Below are 27558 nucleotides of genomic sequence, written 5' to 3'. Positions count from 1 at the left end.
TTGAAATGGATAATGCCTTGACATAAAACTGTTTCACTACCAAGTTGAATGCGTTATGATCTTCCACTTTTTTTTTTTTTTTTTTTAACAAATCCTCACATTATACCAAATAGCTTAAAAAGGAACACAGCTGTAACTGACTTGACCGTGGGTGTTGTGGGGCCTCACTATTGCACCTTCTCCTCCTGTTAGCTCAGCTATCACTGTCAACACAGTTGTACAGAATACAGCCCCATTACAGCCAGAATGGTTCCTTAAACTTTATAGCACTTAGGAATGCTCCTGAGACACCAAAAACATCTCGATTCAGAATTGAACATGTAATACCTGCCAAATTTGCAGGTTTGAAACCACTTCCAATAGGAATTAAAAAGGTGCTCTTCACAGCTGAAATAGGGCTATCAATACTTGACTTGTCTGCCCATGTGAAATAGCAGGTTCTTTTCTCTGACGTCGCAATTTAGTCTAAAATGGCTTTGATGATGACAGGGTACATGCGAATGATAAAACCACAAAGATGACAGTCTAATCTTACAAAGATGACCGATCACTGATAAGAGATTAAGTCACACAACATTTGAAAAACCAGATTATCTGTCTGCTAGGATGGTGTCTGTGTAACACCTCCTGCTGAGCCATGCTGAGATGCCAGTGACATACAAAGATACCTCTCTGTAAAAACCAGAAATGCTTCACAGAATTTCACAAACCATTGGGATAAAAAAAAAGAGAGTAAGAAAAAACTCCTCTGATATTATATTGAACTTTTTTTGTCAAACATTCATTTTTCAGACTAGTAAACTGTTTAGATGTACAGCATATAAATAATTTAGAGGTACTATAAAAAGGTCTAAATTAGTCAATTCTGCCCTATAATTGGCACTCACAGCTATGCTGGCAGTGGGTGGGTGATTATTAAACACCTTTTATTATTGGCTTTATGTACTACAATAAAAATTAAAATTATACTTACAAGAATTATTAGACATGCTGGTCCTATAAAACTCCATATAAAGTTATTCTTAGTGCTGAGCCAACATCTGAAAATTAAACAGCAGAAAATGCCTTGAAATGTGCTTTTGTGATTATTGTCTCCGCCTGTACGATGATTTGGACACAGAAACAGTGACTTACACTTCTGTGGTGCCATAGTACTTGTATCCCAGTGCAGCAGAGATTCCAACAACCACGGCTGGGCTGACATAGCCAAAGACATAGAAATTCTTGTGCAAGAAACCCTTGTTGTAGATGACTCCCACAACTATAAGGTAGAGGTGAATACCTTCAATGCACATCCATGCAAAAGCAGCTAGAAGGAAATAATGGAGTAGTCCAGCAGTAATTGAGCAGAAGAGCTAGAAATTCAACCAGAGAAAGCAAAAGTCACAATCCTAGTAACAGGCTTTTGTCAATATATATTATACCATAACAGTACATGCACAGCGACTGAGTGACCTTAAATGGGGATTCAGCCCAGTTGTAAAGCTGATAAACAAGAACTTGTCCTACACCCATTTGTACATTTGCTCATTAGTGTTTTCTGTAGCAAATGGTAAAATAGACTAATTCCACTTTTAAAATTAGTTTCTGTCCTCCCATAAGTGGCTTGACTAGTTTGATCCTATTGTTATAGCTGAGTAGTCTATAGGCTTGTTCTACAGAAAGTTAATTTTTATTATTTTGATAACATTGTAATTAGGAATCACAAGGAATTATTTCTGAAATAACTTTTGTTATACAAAGTGTTTGTAAAATGATATTTTTCAATCCATCAGTGCTGGAGTGCTACCTCAGGGATAGCAGCTCGTATTTTCTCAAGTGATTTTAAATCCTATTCAGCTACTTATAGTATGATATTTTGATAATTTATGCATAATTTTATTTCTTGAAACTAATCTGAGATGCAAAAATCAACCCCCCAGCTTTCTGAAAAGCAAAAGGGACAGGTCAAGACCTCACATGTGGTCCTCCAGCCTACAGCTCAATATCTCAGATGTCAGCTTGGGATTGCAGCTCTGGCCTGATTTTAGAGAACACTGTTAACCTGGGGGCCACCAACGTGGCTTTATACAGCATCCTAAGTGAAGTGAAAATGCTAAACACATTGAGATCTCATTCTCAGTAAAGGTGACAAATTTTAAGTGAAATCCATGGAGTAAAGTCACTACACACCAGCTCAGATGAAGGCCCTGCCTCTTTAAATGACCATTTTGTATTTCCTGTTACTGTACTGGGAAGGCAGGGTCACTATTGTAGGTAGGAAGTGTGGGGAGTGGAAGGAAGATCTTATCTTATACTGTATATTTGTTTTGCAATACAAAATCAAGGCAAAAGTGAAAACTACCCACCTTATTATTGTTCATATTAATTCCAATCAGAAAAATAAGTTCTGCCAGGAAAAGGCTGCAGCAGAGGTTTTTGTGAATTGTCGTTCTAGTGCTTTGAATTTCACTGAAGAACCAGAAGGTGAAAATGCACATGGAGAGGCAAATCAACGAAATAATTATTCCTAGCTGAGTGATTCTTGTAAGAATGCTATAATTTGTAACACCCTGGGGGAAAATTATAATATAGTATTTAAAAGAACAGCTTTGTAACATCTCAAGAAAGACCTCATTCTATAATACAGCTCTTTTCTTCTTTTCTACAAAATATTAATCAAAACTGTTTGCAGAGTTTCACTGGAAATGTACACTTTGGATAATCTAAAAAGTATTGGGTTTTTGTGAGACAGATATAATTCTAGGGGAAATTAGTAATAAACTGTATATATTCCTGCTCTTGCATTTTCTGATATTTCTTAACGAAACTTTTTATTAACATCAGTATCTCCTAATAAGATTTTCAAAATCAGATCATTTCAGTGAATGACAAATACACTGGCAGTAGGACATCTATTAATATGACACAAATATTTTCTAATATAAAAGGACTTATCACAGCAGTGACTTAGATAAGCAAAACTGAATAACTGTCTTACTGAATTTGCAACATGATCAAAACAAGACTCTGAAATAACAATCACTTCAAGCAAATGCTATTCCAGATATTTAACATGAACTTTCTCCAGAGAAACACAAGATACTTCAATACTGGACGTGAATATTTTCTGTATAAGAATACAATTTCTTTTGCTGTTTGCTATTTGAACAAAGAAACTCTGAAATACATGACTGTACATCAGCAAAAGGATGGTATTCAGCTGACCATAAAATATATCCCAGTATTTTTTTACTAAATAAAGGATGAGAGATTCTTCACCTCCCAGCCTTTCTTTTCAAAATAACTATATAGGTACCTGCAAAGGTTTTAAATTTCAGCTGAAGACTTGGGATGCTATTTAGCAACCAGGAAACAGCCTCTATCAGCATGAAATTCACAGTGTGAGAGAACTGTCTCAATACAGTATATTCATGCTAATATTCTGCTTGCTGTCAGTTCTGATACCTTATAAAGCTGCCTCCTGAGGCAGGACCTGAGATCCTGCAGATCCCCACTGAGACCCTGGAAATCAATGGAACTTCTTAATGTAAGAAGGACATAAATTGAATGGCCATCCTCCCAGTTTTGTGCTGGTCGGGAGTGCCCATGTTTAATAGCCATAAACTTCAGAATGATTATGCTGCTGCAAACTCTCCAGAGAGAATTTAAAGCAGATTTTTAGATGCCAAGGTTAGACAAATGGGTGGCAAAGTTTTGAGAGACAGAAATTCAGGGCCATATGGTTACTGACCACCAATGAATGGCAGATAAATCCCACAGCAGTATTAAAGTGAGATGTAAAATGAAATGCAATGCTCCAAAAATAAGCACAACAGACTGTGTTTTTGGAACAAGATACTTTGCTGCATCACTGCTCTGTAATACTGCAGAAAGGACATAAGGAAATTCAAACACATATGGGAGGAATTTTGTTTGCTTTGTGCACAATAAATTGTGTGTTTGCTGAACAAAACTGAGAGACAACCTAAAGGGGGGTGAGTATGCAGGTTGCACTAAAATAAAAACATAAGGAAAGAAAACAGAATAAAGTATCAGGTAAAACACTAAATTAAAATAGCACTTACAACGGAGCCACCTGAGGACATCAAAACAGCAAAATGAGTCAGATGATTACATTTGCATGAGATATGAGTGGAGTTGGAATGTGTCAGCTCACAGCCTTCTGTAGCCCAGTTGCCATTCATTGTGTCTGAGTAGTTCCAAAATGCACATTTAATGTCTTTATCTGCAGTCTGGAACAGAAACAAGATGTTCTGCTGATGGCAAAAGGCAGGATATTTCCCATCAAGAGACCTTTCTTACGCTAGACCGCACAATTCATTAAAAAATGCTTGTTATCATTGGAAGGCTGGGAAACAAAAAACACATTCTGCAAGGCCTATTCCAAGCAATTAAAATGTGGCTGGGGATGGAAGCAATTTATTCACACAGCTAAAACCCCACCAAACATGTAGTCTAATCAGATTACTGAACCCTGCTGGCACCTGGAAAAATGTTGGAATTTTTACTTATTGAAAACATTGTTATATATATGCTTGCACCTGCTGAACATGGAGTAGACTCCAAGGTTACAGCCACATTGCTTATCCATTCCAAATGAGCAGTTCAAAACCTGAGACTTATTCCATGCATTTTACAAAGCAAACTGGGATAAAGCCAGGGTCATATCACACCTGCTATATCACCTGCTACACAACAGTGATGAGTAAGACCATTAGTATTATTTAGTACAGTGAGTGCTTACTAAATCTAGTCAAAGACTAAGTCTCCCCTGTAATGTAGGCTTTATAAATACATGCAAATTTATATAAAGGTGATTTCTAACTCAGAAGGGAAGAAACAAATTTAAAAGCTGTGTAACCAAGGTTAGCACCTTGTTCCGTTGCTCACCTCTCTACAGAATTGCTTTCTTGTTATGTTTCTGATGATTCTTTGTGCTGTGTGAGGTAGTTTATCACATATGATTCAAGCCAGCAAAAATCTGTATTTGCTGGAAGTAAACTTCTCAATTTTAAGTAAATGTTTTCAGATTTCAGAAATAGCAAAGCTCCAAAACTATAGGTTCTGCTATTACCCCCTAATTCCAGGTTACCTTTTTTGCACAAAGCTTGACGCATTACTTCCCCTTTTTTTAGTATACATGCTTAACTGTCTGATAAACTTTCAGAAACAAAACCCACCTAAGTACAGAATAATCAAGATCCTGTTATATTCTCTGGTTCAGACATCTGCATTTTATCCATACTACAACCCAGCCAAGATGGCATCATTGCCCTTGCTTAAGCCCCATAGCAATTTTCCTCTGTACCATATTTAGTATATTGCACTTAGGATGTCACATTTGAGATTAATCTTATTAGAGTAGTAAACTGTAACATCACATCAGCAAACACCAGAATTATGTCTTAGTTCATCATATGCTGCAGGTATGCTTACATCACATAAAATGATTGGCTAATGCTTTGTTTTACTTGAAGCTGATAATAAAAAACCTCCTTACCTTGGCATACTTTAAGGTAAATGTTATTTTCTCGAGCTCATAGAGCGTGGGTGGATTTGAGCTAATTGCAACAGCTATAACTGCAGAGCTCACTGTCTGTCTCTGCTCGGAAGGGTCTTTGGAGGAGAGGTTTTTGGGCGAGGAAAGCAGCGAGCCGATGTTGCTGTACCGCAGAAAGACAACTGCCACAGTGCCTATCAATCAAACACACCAGGGTTAGGAGTTTGGGGGCTTTTATGGAAGAACAAAATTGAAGGCATTAAGGAAACAATAAACAATAGACATTATTGCTGCTATTGCATAAAATATGCAAAACAGATGGAGTCTTTGTGGAATAGTTATAAAAATGTTTTAGAGACAATGAAATATAGCTTTATTTAAAACAGTGTAACTGGCATTGGAAGTAAAAACGTGTGTTCACACCGGCAATACTAACTAGATATATCCATATGTATTTTTTCTAGAGTAATGTATAGTTGCTGCTGTTCTGCAACTGGTTACACATGTGGTGTCAACTCTTATAAACTGAAATGTCTCTGACTTGACTACTGGACTTTTCTGATGTTTGACTTCCATTACATTGGACCCAGGATGGGAAAAAGAAAAAGATATTTTAGGGTTCAATGCTGATCTTAAAAAATGTGGAGACTTTCTCCCTGGTACCACAATAAACCACATTTTTAGATACTGATATGATTTGAGATACAGATTAGATGGAAGACAAAGATTTGAAAAATCTTTTCCATGTTTATGAAATTATGTGGTATGAGTCCATAACTGTTTAAACACATGTATTTATATTTAGTGATATGCATTTATATTTAGTGGCAACAGTAGTTGCAAGCCCTTTCTGTATAACTCTGAGGTACAAGCCAGATCTGGGTCCTGCTGGTTTTGGTACTAAAGATTAAACGTTCTTGCCCCAGTGAGCTACTCTCTGAACAGAAAAATGCACCAAATTTTGAAGGAGAAGTAGCACAGAGAGTTGAGGGGGCTGGCCCAAAGTCATACAGCAGATCTATGGCTTGAGAAATGGATAAAGCTCAGGTCTGTAGCATCAATGCCCAGGGTGAAAACTCATTGGACACTGTGCCACTGGATATATTAGAAATATCAGTCTTGAGACAATCAGGGAGAAAGGGTCACAAAAATACCTTGTCTTCTCTGTAGCTAGCAGTGGGGAAGTTCAGCCTTGGTAAACTGCACATTTGGCTGTTTTCTAGTGGGTAAAAGTCTGTCTAAGGTGTTTATTAACCCACCTACTCTTCAACCTTTGTTTCTTACCATTTGGATGAGGTTCCTTTCTCTTCTTTGGAGAGATCTTTACGTAATCTCCCCCTGTGTATACATGAGGGTGGATGTGTTTCATGTGGTGTGAATCAAAAGCAAAAACCTTGAGTGCTGTAAAACAAGAAAAATACTGTACAAATCACAGCTCCATTATGGCCTGCCATAATTTAGAGTTGGGTTAGTAAGTGTGCTACTGGATTGCATAATTACTGTGAATTTTAAGACTCTATCCTTGTGCAAAATATTTCAAGAAAAATGTCATTAATATAACACGTTTGTTTAAACATCTATTTTTTTAAATTTTCATGCATACATTTTGCTCTCATACTTTTTACTCTTTCTATGAAAAATATAGTCTCTTATTTACCTTTCCTTAAATTAGGTACTGGAAAAACAATGTAGGTTACTTTAGGAAGAGCTATTGCTTTATTAAAAATGTATTTCTGAAAGGGGCTACAAATCACAATTATAAAAAGGAAAGCACAAAATTCTCCACTGAATAATAACATTTGATAAAAGCCAACTTTTGAAAAGTATATGTTTTATGGTTATCCATCCACGCTACCAAATACACATTGCACCATGAACTAATGATGTGTCTTGTCAAAAAGCAAACAAGCAAGCATCACCCCTTAGGACAAAAACTACATTAGAGACTATTGAGCTCTTTACTTGCTTCATTACGGCGCTGAGTTTCAATCACTCAGGATGGGAATAAAAAGAAGTCAATAGGGCTTTTTTTAAAAACAAAACAAAGTAAAGCAAAACAAAATGAAACAAAACAAATCTAAAATTTGACTGACGGAAGAATATCACTAAGCTAGACCATCTGCATTGCTTATAGCACAGCACACAAAAATAATATGAGCTATTCAATAGACCAGCGGTCAGAAAATGTTTGTAAGGGCATAAGAAATTGTTTTCTTTGGCTGGAGTTTTGTAAAGCTCATAGTTCAAGAGCTTACACCAAAAAAAGCAGTGGAGAGAGAGGGGTGATGTTGTAGGTCTTAACCTAAAATTGTATTGTCTGGCACATATGAGACCTGTGAAAAATGTATTCATGCTGAAAAACAGTAACAAAAAATTTTAGTGTTTAGGTCCAATTTGGAAATGGGCTCATCCAGTTTACCATTTTAGAACAAAACCAAGGAATACAATCATTACCCTTTCAACACAGGGATTCCTCTCCATTCTCTTTATCAGCTTTTTCTGTCACCTTGGTGACCGACACCTAGAGTTCCACTGGATACTGCACCCGAATCCTCTTTGCTGACTTCCATGGCCCTGTGGTCGTGAGAGCCTCTGCTTTGGAGCAGGGGAGGTGTGGGGAGGGAGCACGGGGGCTTTAGAGCAGCACCTGGCACTGCCCTGCACCTGCTGCAGGCCCAGAGGGGCTCTGCAATGACGTGAGTCTCATTCTACAGAGTCCCTGTCGAGGAACAAATCCCTCCCTTCTTTTTCATCACTCTAATTTATTTTCAGAAAGGTGAGGGAAGAACAGGTGGTTTGACCTGCCTCGAGACCACAGTAGGAATCTTACGCATCAAGTCATCATATAAAACAGCAAGCTGGTGAGAGACACTGAAGGACTGTACTAAATCTAAAATAACAAATCAGATCACATACAGTTTGGGGACATTCAGAAAAATAAAGATGAAGGAGTGGCCATTGGAAAAGGAATCTGCCATGCTTTATCAGGATTTGCAAAAGTGGCTGGTCAGCCTTACTCTGCTCTCAGTAGAAGGAATGGTAAAACTATTATTACCACAGCAAAATCAGCAGGTATTGGTGGGAAGACAGCAGCACACAGGGTAGAGAAGGTAGGTGAACAAAATGTTGCAGTTGAGACTAACCAATTCTCCTCCTGGGGAATTCCTCTTAAAGTGAGAAATTCCTGTTGAGATTATGCCACTCAAGATTAAACTCACTAGGTACAATCCTTATTCCAAGTTCATTTATAAGAACTACACTGAACCAAAAAGAGTAAAAAAAATCTGTAGAAAGTAAGTCCAAATTTTGTTCCACTGGTGTTTTTTATACTCATAAGATGCATAGATAATTTTGTGCTTATAAAATGAATCTAGACTGTGTGAATATGGCCATAATGAGAGATTTAAAGGGAATATGAAAACAAGTTCCTTCAGTCTCTCAATTTATTTTTTTGCTCCGGACTCAAAGGTTTAGTCTTTGAAAATTATGATACCTACACTGAAAGTCAGGTGTTAGTTACAAAAATCATACAAATTAACACCTGTTTCTTTCACATAACACCATTTCTAATCTTTATAATTGTGCTGAAAACCTCCTCAGTTTAATCCACATCTGAAGTATACCTCAGAATAATTTTCTTTATCTTACCTATGTCACTTGCATTAGCATCCAGCTGGGCTGTCCTTTTGAAGCTCTGTGACATGAGAAGTGTTGCCTGCTCTGCTGTGTGCAGCAGCTGGGTCAGGCTCCTCCTTTGGTTATCTACAGGCAGAGCTTCCCAGGCTGTAATTTTGTCTTTTTGTAAAAAATTGTTCACAGTGTTGACCAAAACCTGTAAGTAAAACATGTGTTTGAGAAGAGTCCCATGCTATCTTTGGAAAAAGGACAAACCCCACAGCTCCAAGGCCTGATCCACTCACGTTAATGGTGGTGTTCTGGAGGGCTTCACTGTCAGAGACAGGGTCACTCATGGTGTTCCACGGTGAATGGGACAGTGCTTCAACATATGAAATCACTTCTACAGGTAAAAGGGGTCCCAAAGTATTTTTATTAATTTCTTGCAGCTTCTCCAGAGGTGTTTTTAAATGACTAATCTGAAAAATGCCAGAGTTCATATCTCAATGAAACAATTAAAGCAATATTTCTGCACGTGAAAATGAACCCAATAGACTGATTTCTGTTAATTAACATACTGGTTTATAAGACACTTGTGAATAAACACTCCTACCCAATCAACACGTTGACCTATAAATTATTGATATTACACATGTCTAGTTATAACCCTCACAAACAGCCACAATTAAAAAAAAGCTGTGCTACCATTGCACATTTTTTTCCCTACAGCAGCTAAGTTTTATTTATCCTGATGATCTAAAGCAAACTAGTAAGTGTTCTGCAAAAAAAATTAAATATCAATGATATGATTATTCTGCTTCTGTATTAATCTATTGAATTTTCTTTTAAAATTTAACTGAAGAGGTGGAAACAGATGGGAAGTATTTGTATTTTTTTAGTTGTTTTTTCTCAAATGCAAATTATAAAGCATGTAGTTGAGTGAACTGTACTGCCAATTTCTCCTTCACTGCTTCAGCTTATAAACTGCTAAATGCACTTACATAAAACACCTAGGTTAAAATATAGGCAGGAGAGTGTGAGATGAAGGTTAACCTTCCTCATTTCAGTCTCATGGCTGAATAAGAGAAGAATTCTTATTTCACAATACTGGAACCTAATTAATAAAACACCCAACATCTGATTTTGTATGATCTCCACTCTCTGCTGTTGAACAGCTTTTATGGGGCTTGCTTTGCCTTTGACTGTAACTGAACAGAACTAGAAAACAGGCTAAAAATCTGACAGTTATTTACAAGAAAGTATTTTTAATTATAAATTTAAGTTTAGTTTAAGTATATCTTTTAAAAAAATCTCCCTCTAAGATTCCGCTGTAACAGTTACCATGCCTTTGCACCCAAGGTATTATATTTGATATGATGCATTACATTGCAGGTAAAGATAAAAACTATGTTAATACTACATATGTATATGCAATACTAGGTTAATAAAATCCTGTAAAATAATATCTTTTTGAATCCAGTAACTGAATCAAATTGCTTAATATCAAATGCAAACATATACAATTGCTTTTAATTTATTTATGCTTATGCTTCATTTATTCTTTAAAATTAGACAATACTGTAGCTGTAGAATAATGGATAGTGCATTCATTAATGTATTTTTAATTAGCTTCAGGAATCGTTGTTTCTGGTGAAAAAAAGAAATTTTCTGGTGAAAAATACTCTGGCCACAGAGTATTTGAGTATTTGTTTTTATAAATCCTGTATCACTTTACACACTTGTCTTTGAGGAGTAAATAAAGCAGCATACCAAGATGCTATGGCTCCCTTTTCTATTTAGTCACTTGTTGACATTACTTTTGTAAGCTATCTTGCCTTCCTTCTGAACAAGCAAATAATTGCACATCAGTAAATGCAGCAGTGTGTAACTCCAGAAATTACAGAAACAGCTGAGTGATTACCACGCTTCTGAATTTTTCATGCATCATGACTCACTTTGCTGGAAAGAGAACATGCAGATTCCCAGCAAGTTATTATCATGAGTAGAACATACAACCCAGTTCAAATAATTTGAAATTATTAAAAAGCCTTCTGTCAACATGCTTAAGTTCAATTGTATGCTTCAAGCCTTTGTTAAAAACTGTTTAAGAACTATTATAATTGAAACAGCAGTTTCAAACAGAAACAATTAAAGGATTTGAAAATTAATCTACAAACCAGCGCTACTTACCCTGGCTAAAGTTCTATTAATATGTTCAGCTATACAGTCTTTGAATAACTCACACTTGGCCCTTGGATTTTCTGCAAAAACAAAAAGGGAAACTAATTATACATTGCAGTTCAATCAATATTCAATACATAATAATTGCAAAAGCTCTTGTCTAGGTCATTCCCCACACCATCAGCATTCTGAATTTATGCACATAAAACACAACATTCCATTCTCAAACTACAATTACAAAGACTTTATCTAGGCCAAAATTATAGCATTGGGGTTGAATGAGCTCTTATATTCAGGTGGAGAATTCGGTCCCTTTTATGGGACTTCCACAGGTGGGGCAGAGAGAGCTCAAATTTCCAGAGAGCAGTACAGATCTGACAGCTGTGAGGAGGTAGCCATTATTTCAGATGGATCTCATCACACTGTTTAGCAAAAATACATTTACAAAATTATTCCATTCTCAGGAATTGTAGATGCCACAGCCTTGCCTCTTTTTCATGTCTTGCTGATTAATCTAACTGAAGATAAATAGGCACTGGAGGATTTCCCAGAAGATGTATCTCTATAATAACACATAAACCTTTATAATATCATGTACCTTGGCAGGAAGTGCCATCATTTGGCTTAAACTGCAATTTTCCTGTGGATGGTTGATAACCTTCCTTACAGGAGCAGCTAAACCCTCCATCCACATTTTCACATTTTGCATGATCTCCACAGGCAACGCTTCCTTCATTGCTGCACTCATCTACATCTGCAAATATTGTGAGAAATTGAATTTTTATTAAGTATGTACAGAATAACACCTTGCTGCTTTGTTGATAATAGCCCTGCACACTACAAGCAGTTTCATAATAAAATTTCATGTAATAAAAAAAAAGGAACAACTAAACCCACAATCTCAATGGCAAAGTCCCTGCCAATTATAATACTTAAGGATTAGAAGGATAAATCATAATTGATCATATTTTTATACCACCACTTTTATTGCTCGATAATACTACACTGCTCGTGCTTTAAAACCATATTAATTCTATCATAACAAAATGGTTGGCATGATGCAAATCATCTGAAATCCATTTTTCAGAGATTAGAATAAATAGATTTTCTCTGCTCAGTTAGAAAAAGACCCTGCAGACTTGTCTTTTAAGTTGCAGCTTTAAAAAGACACTGCAAAAGCTCACTCTGTCCAGCTTGTTAATCTAAGAATTAAACTCTGTGCCCTTTAAAGTGCTTGACGTATCCTTTTCTATTTTTTTAAATCCACATTTAAATTACATTTGCCTAAAATGTCTTTTTTGCTTCTAAATAAATTGCCATTAGGTAGACAAGTTCAGTAACTGGGTGGGGCATAGTCCAAGACTAAAACCAATGAATTCCAGTAAGGGAATCCATGAACTGATCAGTTTGGGAGAGCTGGGTACTAAATCCCTGGCTGGAGGAGTGATTATTTTGCATTATTTGGCTGGCTAAGGATAAAGATCAAATAACTCAATGGAGAAAGCAAACTGGGAACTATACCAAATAATTCTGGAGAATGAAGTAACGGACTGTGAAGGGCTGGGCTGGAAAGGAGAAAAACATGACGAGCTTTGGGACAGGTATATCTAAAAAATGAAGTGGTACATGAGTGGGTTTAAGTAACAGCTGAAGAAAAGGGAAGGCAGAGCAGGGCATGGAGGAGAGAGGATGGCAGCTCCAGTCAAGAACTGGAATGATGCTTAGTTTTAGGAAGAAATTGGTGAAAAAAGAGAAGTGGTTAATTGATCAGTGGAAAAGAAGAGCTATGTGAATTAATAGGCAGCATCTGCTGAGTCAGAGGGCATGTTAAAAACAGACAAGCAGAAAGCAGATTATGGGGGTGGCTGGAAATACACTATTAGCATATAGAAACTAGATTCACACTCTGCTTTTGATACAAGAATCTTGGTGGGTTTCAAAATGGAGCATGAAATGAAGCAACAATACATGTGAAATAATATTATTGAAAAATGGAAAGATATGGATATATAGAGGGAATGCAAAAAAAATACATGAAGAATACTTGAAGGCCATCTGTCTATTTGGACAGAGGTCTCCCTGGAATTTAAGATTGAAGTCCCACCTTACTTTCATATATCTCTTTTTCCCAATGAGCCAATGCTCTGATTTGAACCTGATATGCTGTGTTTTGAGCCTGAAGCTCAGAAGCTTCAGGAAAAGCCATTCAGACTCCTGCGCAGACAGGAAGGAGATGTGGCACTGGAGGTGCATTTGCCCTCCCCAGCACAGCCACCACTGCCCTGCAGGGAGAGCCACCAAGAAAACTCTGTGTTTAAATGGCTTGGTGCCAGCATGGAAGTTTAAAGCAGGAAGTTAAATGATGATTTTCTGCATTAGGGCAATAGGTTATTTCCATATTTAATGTCCCAAACTGCTAATGCTTCTCTTTAAGGAGCTGAGTTTTGCATTATGAGCATTTGTATGGTTTCTGTGACCTAAGTATTCATAGCTATGGAGCTAACCACATTATACATGAACCAATCTGGCAAAAGGGAAGGAAAAAAGCATGATGTAGTGCTACACACAGGATACCTCGTAATTAAATGCTGTCATTTAAAGACACAAGGCTAAAGTTCTTACTCTTGGCATTTAAATAACCTCTCACATCAGTAAATTATAAAGCTCTGCTTGAAACAAGTGAGCGTCTGTCAGTGCCTTGTTGAGTGACTCTGTAAGACAGAGAGACTTTGAATGAAGTGGCAGGGGTGAAAACCATGACAAAGCCAGTTTGTCTAACTTGAAAACACCACCACCCTCAAACCAAAGATTTCTTGGGCCTTGTCAGCTGCATGGAGGGCATGTGCATCTGAACAAACCATTCATCATGCAATGCAGTGCTAAAACACCAGCAGTTGACAACAATCTTTGCCAAAACTTACAGTAAAAAAGTAATATTTGAATGCGTTTCAGAACACTAAGGATCAGGTTTCCATATGATTTACTGATACAAATGTTTCAAAATTGTCATGACACTTTTATGAACTTTTAGATCAGTAAACAATTGATTTGTTATTATTGGGCAGTCATGCAAATTCTTTTTGTAATTATAGAAGATATAAAGTGTAATGGAGATTTTAATGAGAAGAGAGGATTATCAAAAAAAAGCAGAAATTCAAGTATTTTGGCATATCTCTGGCAACAGGACTGCTATTTAAAGTCTGATTGAGACACCCTGTTGAGTATATGCAAATAGATTTTCTGCAGTTGAGTTGTCCATATGGAATGGGTCCATATCATGCCTATTTAATTTACTGTTTTCAGAAGAAAGAACAACTCCTGGATGACAAAATTAAAAGGCAATATGCCTGAACTTGCAAGGTACTAATCAGCTTCGTATCCCTTTTAAATCAATGAGATTGTCAGGAGCAGCCAACAGTTTGTGACAGTTGCAAGAATGCAGCTTTCAAGCTCCTGCTTTGAAATGCTGCGCACAGTAGCTGTAGGCTTTTGTTTCTTTATAGTTTGTAGTTATGCCTTTTTAACCAAATATGCAATTGTTGGACCACACATGGACAACAGCTTGTCAGTGCTTTCAGCAATCCAGTTTTAGAGGAGCTTTGGGGTGAGGATCCCAAACTCTCCTCCTTGCTGTGCTGTGGGAGCAGGAGTGGGCTGCCAAGGCTGCCTGAGCAGCCTTCACAGGCAGCATTCCTGAGCAAAGGTTGAAGAACAACAGCTTTTTAAACAGAAGAGCATTTGCCACAGGTCTGTGAAAGGCCCTGGCCTTTCAGTAAATATTCAAAACAAATCCTGCAGCTGAACTTTGAAGCTTTTATAATAGCTGCAATCAGAAAAATAATATCACCAACAACACTTAGGCTAGCGTGAAAATAGATTTATAACCTTTTATTTTATTTCTTTGCTTTGTCACTCCTCATCTATTGCAGCAGGCAAGGAAATTCCAATTAAATTAAAAGTACGGAGAACAGTTATTATGTTCAGTCCTGCCAATTACAGGATTGTACCTACATCACTTTGATTCCTCACCAGCCAGTCAAGACAGCTTGATGTCTACATTATACCTTCTGCTTATTAGTAGCTTGCAAGTGATTGAAAACTCCAATTGCAAAGGACTGGATGTTCCCTCCCCGTGTCTCCACACTGTGGAAGGCAGCAGCACGCACAAAGTAGAAATGTAAAAGGCTATGAATGGCAAAGGTAAAAGAAAAGTTAGCAACGCGGCCCAATGCCAGATTCCATCCACTGTACAGCTCCCTTGTCACAGCAAAGGATGGGATGGAGAATGGGTGCCTTCCCAGTGCTCTCAGAAATACCTGAAGGGAGCTAATAGCATGTTCCCAGAAAAAGCAGAGTGGCGTGGATGTCACTTTCATTTCACAGATGGCCATTTTCATGTTTTTACTCTGTTGACTGGGGTGAAAAAAGTAGGTTTCTATTTCACTTTTTTATCTGCAGCTGAACATTCAATAAATTGTGAAGTCTAAGGAAAAGTATGGCTTTTGCACAAATCAAAAAATAGATTTTAATAGCTCACTTTCAGGACAGCAGAAAAAAGTCTTCAGAAATGTCACATCTCTGCATTCTTATTTTTTTCTTCTCCATTTCTTTTATCCTTTTCTTCTCTCTTTCCCTTCCTACTGTCCGGTTTTTCCTCTATCTGTATCTTTGTCATCTCGTCAGCAATTCTACCTGATAACATGGGTGAAATACTTCTGACCCTCAACTCAAAACCCAGCATTCTGGCTGGATTAAGGGTGAACCAACATTTCTCAAAGCATTTTCCCAAGATTTCTTTTGATCTATGATCTTGGGGAACATTATCACTTTTTACTTGGGAGCTCATTGTGGCTTCCAAAGAGGGAACACAGAGGTATTTTCATGAACTTGGAAAGTGACTTGGACACACAAGGTTTTGTGCCATGCTTGCACTACTGGAAGCTCAGGTAGGTTTGAGGGCATAAACAAATAGGATTCATAATGGCATACTCTCCAAAATTCAAACACTAGTTTTAAAGTTACTGTCATGTACATATATACATATATTAAAAAGAAGATTTAAGACTTTGCAGAATCTACAAATATATTGTGGGGCCCCGTAAGCTTGTGTAGGATGGATAACTGGTAGTTCTGTTCTGTGATTTGTACTAAATAACTTGCACTCTATTTAGAATGAAATGTTGATATTTGCTTCAGCTGTCACCCTGAATACACAAATGTCAGCTGCTTGTGTGCAAATAATATCTGCTACCTGTAGCAGCAGAACCATTGGGTACAAAATATCCTATTATGGTTTCCCTGATGGATAAGGAAAAAAATTAATTGTGGATCAAAAGGTTGTGTTTAGGACTCATATCTTGATAAAGTAATTTGTACAGTTGTTTAATGAAAAAAGGTGCCCACAGGTAATTTTTTTTTTCATTTCAGTGTGCATTTTAAAAGCTCTTGGCTCCTCCATGTGGATTTTCAAAAAGAAGAAGTATTCTAGTAGAGGATAAAAAGAAGATCAATCTGCCCAGTAAAGAGGGGGAAAAAGGAAGAAATTATCAAGCTAAGGGTAAGAAGTTAAAGTGATATAAAGACAGTCTGAGAAATAAGTTTGAAGACAAACTCCCAAAGCTGAGGAAATATCATAATGTAAAAATCAAAACCTGGAGCAGAAATGGTGAGAATATTTACAGCTCAGTGTGCTAACTGTCTCCATCCCAGCTAATTTAAGAATGATTCATAGCAGCTGGATAAAGCAGAGCACTTTTAGATGGGTGTGAGCAATGGGCAAGAAATGTCGATTAGATCACTTTCTGGCTTAATATGCAACCACTCTGCTGATATTAAGAGTGGTGAGAAGAGAGGTTGTCAGCACTCACAAGCTCACAGGAGACATACCTAGAATGAGACACAGTCAGCATAAAGGTGTAAAGGGCAATAGATTTATTTCTCATTTTCCCATTCCCTGAGGACTTTTGCAACATACAGAGAAAATTACCAGGAGTTTGAAAAAGAGAAATAGTTGCAGTTCTTCCATTCAGAGGAAATCCTAAAGGATTGCATGGTTGTTCAGAAATAACATTTTTCCAGAGAACTTTTCCTCCCCTGTAATCTTGAACATGTTCCATACAACTGCTACAGAACCAGAGGCTAATGAAGGGCACAGGAGGTAGGATAACCACTGATCTTGCTTGTTTCTTTTGATTAGACTTGAAAAATAACAAAAGTATCCTGAACAAGTTTCCAAATAAAAGATATTTGAAGTATATTAGTTCAAACTTATAGAGAAATTTGTTGATCTAGATCTGAATGCAGAATATTTTGTCACTTTTTCTCCTGAGAATGTGATCACTTTGCTCACACATCAGTGAAACAGTGGCATAAATGGGTGAATTGGTGATTTCTGTGTAGCCTTAACTATATATTTATTGTGTAAATCTGTGACATGTGGATTTAAATATATTGCAAACAGAGTTAAGATGCAAGTGTCACGGAAAGCAATGGCAGATGCTCTGTTGTCAGGGAGAAGTGTGTGCCTGAACTGGAATATTAAGCAAGCCTGTTCCACTCCAAAATGTGGGAATTTTATACACAAATTCCAAACTTCACAAATATGAGAGCATTTTGCTATATTTCTATAATTAAGAGAAGCAGTAAGAGAAGAGTGACAATGTAAAGCTCTGTGGCAGACAGTAATAACTTACCCACGCAGGAGGTTCCATCATTAGGAACAAAAATTTGTTGACCATTGCTGGGTTTGAAACCAGACATACATGTGCAGTAATAACTTCCCTCTGTGTTTGTGCAATTGGCATGCTCTCCACAAGGCTGAGTAGCATTTTCACACTCATTATCATCTGCAAGACAAATTATGGAAAAATATATTTACATTTGATGATTGAAGAAAGCAGTTTTCTATAAGCTTAATTTGGCTCTGGTATTTCACTTGCATAAATCTTGAATGCTGAGCTGGCAGTCTTGGTATTTGTCTATAGAGTTTTCCCATTGCCAAGGAAGTAATCAGGTGTTCAGCAGCACTCATCTGCCCTCATCCTGTGTGAATCAACAAGTGAGAGATCAGTGGGATGCTGAAATGAATGGTTTAATTGGATATACACTTGGAATAAAGGATTGAGACAAGTGTGTGTTCTGCCATGGCTGTAACTGATAATATTTTTTTTCCTATCCAAAAATCTACAGGTAGAAGCTCACTCTGAGGATGTGTCTGGGAATTCTGAATTATAAAAAAACAGAGGTCAAAAGGCTATAAAGAAATCACCCCTTAATTCTCTGACATCAAAGCAAAACCTCTATAGCTAAATGCACATTTTTTATGGCCTGTTTTAAAACACCTTCTGTGGTATCTCTCAGCATTACTGTAAAAACAGACTTACAAATTCATCCTGCTGACTGGCCTGAGTCTTCAAGTATATTGTTTTTTCTTAGTTATCCCAAAGGTCTCAACAAAGAGATCAGCAAGATTCATGTATTGAGCCTTTCCTCTTAGCAATTGCTCTGCAAGTCATAATTTTTGTACCTGAAAATTCACATGAACAATTTTACAGGGCTAACCCCAGGCCTCCAATGACACAGTGAAAAGGAGGGATATACACGAGTCTGAGACTGTCATTATGAGCATGGGGATCCAGCAATCTTAATCAAAGGTCAAACAAAATCATGAACTCATGCTTTGAACTGCATAGTTGATCTCCTGCAATGACTCAATAAAACCATTTCCTATCCAAAATCTTCCAAGGTTTCTGTTTTCTATTGAATAATTTTCAGACCAAACTTGAAAAAAATTTCAAAAGTTTTCTTTTTCAGGCCCACTACTTATCAAACTGAGAAAAACACTCACAATACTGATAAATCCATCTTTCCAGTAGCCCATTTTTTTTAAGTACCCCAAAACTCTGAAACAAAATATCAATGAAAGTCTCCCAAAGAAGGTGGCACTCTTGAGTGGAATTCTCTATTTTCTACATAATGAGAAAGGAAAAGAGTTAAAGACTTTCTGAAATGTACTGGGATTTTGTTCCTGTTCTCAAGCAAAAGGTACTCACAACATGATGAATGACAGGAAAGAATTCTAACAGGGAGAGAAATAACAATTTATTGCAGAAGAGAAATGATTTAGGAGCATGACAGGGAGAAGAAATATGATTTCAGAAAAGACACCCAAGGATGAGCTTTAGAAAGGTGTTCCTGCTTCCTGATGGTCAGTGTTCTCATAAGCTGTTTACAGAGATAGGATGCAGATAAGGAAAGTGGCACGCAAGCTGGGGCAGTGACAAGATTAAAGTACAGCAAGAGCCACAAAGCCTTGCAGGAATACATTTCTGGAATAAAACTTCATCACGACCCCCAGCATAACTCAAACAGGAAACATTTTGATATTTGAAGTCTGACATGATTTTCAATGTGACTCAGTTGACTCATACATGCAAATATCAATTCAGAGCTGCAGTTTTCCTCAGGGGAATTTGGGTCAACAGTATCAAATGGATTATGCTCATTAAAACTAAAATGTAATGTAATTTAATGAGGAATCCAAGTATAAAAGCACTGTGCCAACACACATCAACAATATTTATTCTACAGCCTTGGTATTCATGAGAATACAGCAGAGGATGTGTATCATTTGGATCTTAAGAATGCCAAAATAAAACCTAATTAGTATAAGTGGAATTATGATAGGGAGGAAAAAGTGTGATGTTGATCCCAGTTCAAAAAAAAAAGCATGAGAATATGAAAAAAATCTGGTTTGTCATGTAGCATTGCAGAGACCAGGTCCCAGAAAACTTTGCAACCTTAATTACAGGGTCCACTTCTAATGTATTTTGTGTGTGTCTGACTCCTTTGCATCCCAAATTTGCCTAGCATTTAGTGACAACAAAAAAAGAGTGGAATACTCTATTCCAGTTGGTTGTAAAATTAATTTGGTCTTGGGAAAATATTACAGATTCTAGAAAAGAGTATGTGTTGACTTTGGAAAGCTCATGGGATTGTAGTCTTGGAAAATGAGAAGTAGAAGGTCGCTGATAGTGGCAGGACTAGATTTAAAGTAGAGGAATAACAGAGCTGAGGAGTCTAAAGACTACATGCAAGAACATTTATTTTTGATTTTTTTTTCTAGGACTTCAACAGCAGTCCTTGATATCCAGCAATATTGCCTTTTTTCGGTGGTCCAAAGGATTTATAAGCAATATTAAAGTGACTCATACAGTGGTTATCAACAAATTCACTAGAATTATATCTAAATAACTTCACTGGATTATTGGTGGTTTTCCTCAATATTTATGATGTCTGCAAGGGATTTAATGGTGACTGTATGGCCTTGGTAAGCTTTCTTATTGAGAGATCTTTCAGATAATTACAGGAACATTTTGAACATTGAAGAACAGCAGTAACTTACATTGCAAATGCAAGAATGAATATTTTAAAGAGTTAAATTCACATGGAGCTTTCATTTCACTATTCCCATGGTCTAAAGTAATACTGAGCAGACTGTGCAGGGCGATAATTTACTGGACCACATCCTGCTTGCATTGAAATTAATGACGTAAAAGTTACTGATGGAAGTAGGCTATGGAAAACTACTAGGTTAATGAGGAAGGCAAAAGAAGAAGTTTGAAAAAAACAGAAAGGATTTTCTTATACAGCCTATCAAAACATTCCTTTTTACACAAAATATTCTACAAGATAAAAAATGATGGCAAAAATAATATTGAATTCTCTGTGTAAACAACCTGAATTTTTTATTCAGAAAGCACTCCAATGAGGAGCCCAGGGGCTTAAAGTAATATTCCAAATTTTACATGATTTATAGTGTCATTGGATGTGTGATTTAAAGGATGTCAGGAAACACAATGGGATTTATAGATGAAAAAAATATTTTCCTAACAAAATTTCCTGCCTATGCAGAAAGGATACTTTAAGTGACAGCACTCATAGAGTCCACCTGCTTTGTTGCTACCTAATTTAATTACAGCACGTGCATTTAATGCTGCACAGCTACTCACTGAACACTGCAGGCAGTATTTCAGGAATATACATTGCTTTAAAGATTTTTTGTCTCCAGTAAATTATGAAAAATTTGGAGACTTTAGAGGCACGACCAGCCAAATGACAAGGTTAATTATCATGGCTAAATGGTAATGTTACGTTCAAGTCTGTTAGATACAGAAGGCATTTCCTGAATAGCTGCACTCTCTTGAGAAATGACAGTGGGGCCATGGAGCTGGTTGTTGGGATTGGTTGTTTTTTTTAGGTTGCTTTCCATTTTTGGTTAGTTATTTTTTTACGTGGCAGTTCTATGATTTGGTTTGCTCTAAAATCTCATCATTACCAATCAAAATGTAAAGAAGGTTATACATAATTTCCAAGGGAATTTGTGTTGAGTAACTCCAAGATATATGGGAGATATAGCAACATGTACCTGAATACTGGTAGGATGTTTCCATGCTAGAGTTGTATAATAAAATCCATTTTCCATTTTTACCTTAAAATTACAGCAAGCATGTATTTTGCTGTACATAAATGTCATAGTTAGATAGAATCAACTACTCTTATAGTAATCAATGTAATATAATCACACCTCTACTAGTCTCTTGAGAATTATGGATTTTTAAAAGCAAAAAAAAAAGAAAAAAATATGAAAAACTGATATACCCCTCTAGAGCTCCATTTTGATCTGAGCTAGTGATTCTGTTATCAAACACTTGTGCTCATTAATATGAGTACATTTTTGCATAGAGTGCATTAAATTATTTTACAAACTTTAAAACATACCAATACAAAAAGGAAGAATGATTTGTGGATTTTAGGGGCATGATACACTTGGAAGCTAGAGGAATCTGATAAGATTCTAGGAGGAGAAAAACAAACCTGGAACATTTCCTTTGTTGTATTCTATGTCCCTTTTAAAGTGAAAGATTTACCATGTCATATATGGTAAATATATGGTATTTTAATAATGCATGGTTATGAAATTATAACCTACAATTTGAAAGCAGCTACAAAAGTACATAATTTGCTTTTTTTTGTGACAAGCATTGGAAAATTCTTTGAGTTATCAATTCTGGTGAGATGATTTTTGTAATACTGCTTGTGTATTTACATGAAAAATATAATGAGGAAAAATCTTTAGGTAATGGATGTATCAAACAGCTATGAAAGATTTTAATTGCACTGGGCACATCTCTGTGATAGACTTTTTGATGATATGATGACATATAATATGAAGAGTTAGTTGTGGGGTGAAACTCGTCATATTGATTCACAATCACACAGAAGTTTTTCTTGTTTAACTTTTTATAAATTTCTAAAAAAATTGTTCCTCCGTTCAAGTAACAAACAAGGCGGAAATCCAAAGTTATACAGAATGATTTGTGCATTTTCAGTCCTCCCCAATCCACGCAAAACGAGATTTTTGTAGAAATGAAGAGAATATTAAAGACACCTGACCAGAGCTTGAGTTTGTTAACCTGAGCCTCACTGGAACAAGCATAGGCCTTGTGCTTGATTTTCAGTGAGTGATTTTCAGTGCTGCGATTTTCAGGAGTTTAGTGAAGCCTGATGTTACTGTGGACTACAAGCAGCTCTTACACCACAATATGTGCGCCTTCAATTTAGTGCGTTCCCGCGTGACATAAAGTTGATGCAATTAAAGCATCAACAATTAATTTTCCCCTAATCCACGCAAACCCATCTGTGGAAAGCAAGGCTGGAGGCCTCTGGAGCACACCCATCTATCAAGATGGACCCAGTATCTCCGGGACACAGCAGTGTGAGCGCTGGACAGCAGTGGGGAGGAAGGAAATGCAGCCGGGCTGGCTGGGGAATTCATTGATGCATTGCATCCGCTGCTTTCTGACAGTAGCCTCTGCTGCCAGGGCTGCTGTGGAGCCCCTGGGGGAGAGGAAAACTACCCTTCCCTAGTGTAACCCTCGTGGGAGAACAGGGCTTGAAGTGCCTCACTTAACCCCTCAAAAGCAAGGAAATGAAAGGCTTCCTGTAAAGCAAATTCCAGTGCTGCTCCTCCCGCTGTGCTCAGCCTGTCTGGAGGTCTCAGAACAGTGGGTGATTTTACATACATTACTTCTGTGCTGCAGGACTGCATCTACTGCCATCAAAGCCCGAGTTAAGAACAGCAATACCATTAGCAACCTTGCCTTTCCTTTCTTGTGATTTGTATCCATTAATGGCAATTTAACACAATTTGTTTATGATTCTCCAAAGATTCAGCATTCGAGCTTGGTCTAAATCAGCATGAAAGTGCAGATGCTTAGAATAACCACTAGAGACTGTAGAAACTGGGCTGGAAATCTCATTTAAATATGAATTGCTTTCATAATGGGCCTGATTCATCTTTGTCCTACACCTGGGCAGGGAACCATGCAGTTGCTGCATAGGAAATCTTACTGCTGCAAGCTCTGCCTTGTTAAGATTTCACATCTCCCTGCCACCTTCAAGAGCTTTTCACAATGCCTTCTTGGGATGTTTTTGTAACTTTTTGGGAGTTTTAAAGCAGTTTTGACTTGGTGGCTCTAAAACTAAGCTCCTATAAGGTCTTAGTGCTACAAACAAATATTTTCTCTCACACAGGCTATGTGTTTATGAAGGGATAATTTCAGGTCAGCAGTTCTTTCATGTCTGGATGAACTAAAGGGCCTCACATCAGAAAATTCCCTTAGTCCCAATTTAAGGAACAGGATAGAACAGTCTAAGAGAGGGAGGACAGTTTCCTACATATTAAAGTCACACTCAGGTTGAGTTTCAGAGAATGGACAAGGTTTGGAGGGTTTAATATATTATCTAAACTGTTTCCCTCATCTCTTGCTGATATTTCCAGACATTATAAATTAAACATGAACAGCATTTATTATCAGGTAAATGCTAGAGATTAAATTGTCATTTTGTTTAGCCACACAGAACGTCCTGTCTTTTGAACACTTGTGAAATACCAGAAAAAAGAAATTATTTGTGATCAGTCCTATGTGAAGAATGGGGTATATATCATTAAAGGCACTAATCCTTGAGTGGAAACAAACCATTTATCCAGAGAGGCATCTGCAAGAATTTGAGAACAAAAAGGAACAAGGTGCTTAAACTAGTGAAACAGAAGTAAAAGGGGGATTAAATAATTGAAGGAGGGAATAAATATTGAGTCGTCCTGTCACAGTTTTCCCAACCACTTCCTCCCCTTCACCTCTGGAGAGCAGAGGCCCACATGGAGTGTATCAACATCACTCTCCCAGAAGAGACCTCATTGCTGTACTGACCAACAGAGATTCAGCAAGAAACTTCAGAGCTGCAAGTGCCGAGCATCAGCTTGGGCGTCCAAAACACAAATTAGTTATTTATTGTCTGACTGACGCCCCTTCCCTGACTGGGTCGTGAGGGTAAGACCTGGGAGTGCTGCGAGGATTTTCTCCTGCAGGCAAAGCTTGGAGCTGGTCAGGCATCCCCTGTTGGGGAGAGCAGGGTCTCAGCAGCCTGTCAGGGTGTGGGTGTTGAGCACAGCCCAAGGGGCAGCCCAGGCACAAGGGACAAGGAGCTGCCACTCACTCTTCAGGGTAGCAGAGCACGACCTCCTTGTATCTGGGGTACTCCAGGATCCCCCGCTGTCTTTCTCCCAAGAACACAGCATTAATTTACCAGCAAGGAGCTGGTCTGATGAGCTGTTAAAATGCAATGCTAAAGAAGGGGAGAGATTGTAGCAGAGTAATGTCAGAGACAGTACAGTGTGGAAAAGTCCCTGAACAGGCTGAAGATGGTCTGCTGGAGTTCCAAGGCTGGTTTTTGAGGTGAGAAGTTGTGACTAGGTGAATTATTTGGAAAACTGGTTAATAGATACCAAAGAGGAATGGATAAAAAATAATCCCAATTCCAGTTCCAGTCACATGCAGTTCCTGGTTGGTTATATTGTGAACTCAAACAACAAATGTTCCCATCAGACAGGATGTGAATAAGTGAGATGTCACTCATCCACAAATCCAAACATTTTGGTCCCATGCAAGAGATTAGACAGAAGGAAAGCAGCTTAGGAAACAGTCTGATTAACGGGGAATAAAAACTTCCAGGCAACATTGTCCTAAATTTCAAAACAAAAAAGTATATTTAGTCAGAAAACACAGCCAGGAAATGCATCAGCACTTTACAGCTTGTATATGAAGTCCAGAGTGGGGCCATCATGGTGTGGGTGAGCAAGACGTGAAGAAGGTGTAACTGAGAGAAAACACAGCTTGACTGAGGCAGTGGAACATTGAGCATTATCTGATGAGCTCTATCAGACTTGCTACAAGCATGCAGCAAAGGCTGTGGGAAGAAATGGTGGTGTTCTATGTCAGAATATGGGCTTGTCATCCTTCAGTCACTCAGGGCTGCATCCTGGGGTCTGGAATGTCACATGGCAGCAGCAGCACTGTGCTCCCACTGTGCCAGGCAGCTGGGGCTGGAAGCACACAAAAGCACCTGTGCTGTTCTGGGAGCCTCTGCAAAGCACAAAGGGCAGAATCAAATACTTAACATCAGTGACACTGTGAGGTGTGTGAGCTCGTGGCACAGGTGGCACACAGTGATGGGCACAAATGAGCAAATACATGGGGCTCTGCAATGATTCATAAAATAACTGCTCAGGCACAGAGCTGGCTGGTAAAGGTAGTTTTAATTGGAGTTGATGAGATCCATTTGTTTGGGGTGGTTCATATCATACATTTGGGAGCCAGAAATTAAGACCAGGCTGCTGAGTTCCTCCCTGGAGTGGGCAGGCAGGTGTGTTTGAGCTAAAGGACCAGCTCAGGTTCATATCTAATTCTGAAGCACGCTTTCCCCTAGCTGACTTGCTCCATTGCTCCTTGTGGCAGGCTCAGAAATACCAGGACTGTTTCTGCATTTCTTTCCAAGTGAATATGCTCATGTTTGGTTTAAGTATGTGAAAGGTCTGTTTCCATAAAAGAGCCTGACCTCAAACTCACAAATGCCCAAGGAGTGGCTCCCATTAAACTACACCATTGCTATTACAGGAGCAAAGGGGCACAACCTGCCAAGAGCAGAAGTCAAGAATCAAGATCACATTGCTCTTCCTCACCCACACTGATTTAATTACAAAACCCAACCTCAACATCCTGGCAGACACCCTGTGTCAAGCTCGCTACTTGAGGATTAGACAGAATGTAATTGAGACACATCATTAGTTTCTTGGTTCGCCTCCTTCAAAAACAAGGAATTAACACAAAGTGGAGTGCAGCTGAATGGGGATATGCTGGATTTGAACTGCTGGCAGTGTGCAGGTATATATATATTTTCAGGGTTTTTCTGAATGCTACCAGCAAAAGTGTTTTACAAGCTTCCCCGTTATTAAACTACATAATTTCCCATTTAGCTTTAATTTTTGTTGCTAACTTGTTTGTTTTCACTGAAAAACATCCTTTAACTGAAAAGTAAAACAGGACATGCACAATCAGAATATTTTTGCTTAAAGGAAAGTAAGCAGCACAGCAGTCCCCTGCTGAAAGGGATTTGCCAGTAGATAACCATGCCCCCTCCTGCAGAACTGAATGGGAGCCCAAGTAGAAGTTCTGTTTCAGCACTGCAAATACAACTGCATTAAAAAAAAAAAAAAAAACAAAGAAAATCAGAAATACAACGAAATCCAAACCAAACTAGAGCCAGACAATATTGGCAGTCTAATTTCTTGCAGATTTCCCAATGCATTTTCCATAATTCTGGTATAGAATCAGCACCATCCATGAAAGTAGATTTATCACAATGTGAGAGTGAAGTCTTGATTACATTAACTCTTTTTTCAGAGTATTTACTTATTCTGTGTACACATATCTGTCCAATACTCCAATAGCCGCTGTATAATAGTATTAAGGAAAATAAGACTCAAAGTTGTTCAATTATCAATGCACCTGGTTCTTGTTATTTCCAGCACTAATTTCTCAAAACTCTGCTTGCAGAACTTTCTGAAACACAAACTCAGTATGACAGAATTTTGTGCATGTTACATCAGAACCAAAAGCAAACCAAAACTCTTGTAGAGGACATAATTCTCCAGTAGCTGCAAAGAGGTTGTACATCACCATGCACCAAACATCCCTCAACAATGACCCATCAAACAGCAAGTGAAACACTAAAACAGAGGTCATGGTGAAGATGAATTCCTACATCTCACATTTCCAGACTACCTTCCTGGTCCATGAGAGGTAAACTCTGTCCTTTTACATTTCCCATTTTAGCATCATTTTTGCAAGAGAAAAGAGGAA

General features: G+C 37.8%; 1 protein-coding gene across 2 annotated transcripts in view; it reads right to left on the bottom strand.

Moving 5' to 3' along the window:
- ADGRL4 (adhesion G protein-coupled receptor L4) overlaps window positions 1-27558 on the bottom strand; it is a 72852-nt gene that overhangs the window by 17531 nt on the left and 27763 nt on the right. Inside the window, exons 3-13 of one of the 2 annotated variants that reach the window (XM_058808194.1) lie at window positions 17992-18144; window positions 11898-12053; window positions 11309-11379; window positions 9424-9597; window positions 9152-9335; window positions 6788-6904; window positions 5504-5697; window positions 4068-4235; window positions 2349-2552; window positions 1135-1355; window positions 974-1040 (exon numbers count right to left, since the gene is read on the bottom strand). In XM_058808194.1, coding sequence (XP_058664177.1) covers window positions 974-1040; window positions 1135-1355; window positions 2349-2552; window positions 4068-4235; window positions 5504-5697; window positions 6788-6904; window positions 9152-9335; window positions 9424-9597; window positions 11309-11379; window positions 11898-12053; window positions 17992-18144 — 1709 coding nt within the window. The remainder of the gene's footprint in view (window positions 1-973; window positions 1041-1134; window positions 1356-2348; window positions 2553-4067; window positions 4236-5503; window positions 5698-6787; window positions 6905-9151; window positions 9336-9423; window positions 9598-11308; window positions 11380-11897; window positions 12054-17991; window positions 18145-27558) is intronic. The other variant, XM_058808195.1, reaches the window with a different exon arrangement.

The sequence above is a fragment of the Ammospiza caudacuta genome, chromosome 7, assembly GCF_027887145.1.
Source record: "Ammospiza caudacuta isolate bAmmCau1 chromosome 7, bAmmCau1.pri, whole genome shotgun sequence".
Taxonomy (NCBI): Eukaryota; Metazoa; Chordata; class Aves; order Passeriformes; family Passerellidae; genus Ammospiza; species Ammospiza caudacuta.
The sequence above is the reverse complement of the archived record's forward strand: the minus strand, read 5'-3'. Positions and strand labels throughout refer to the sequence as shown.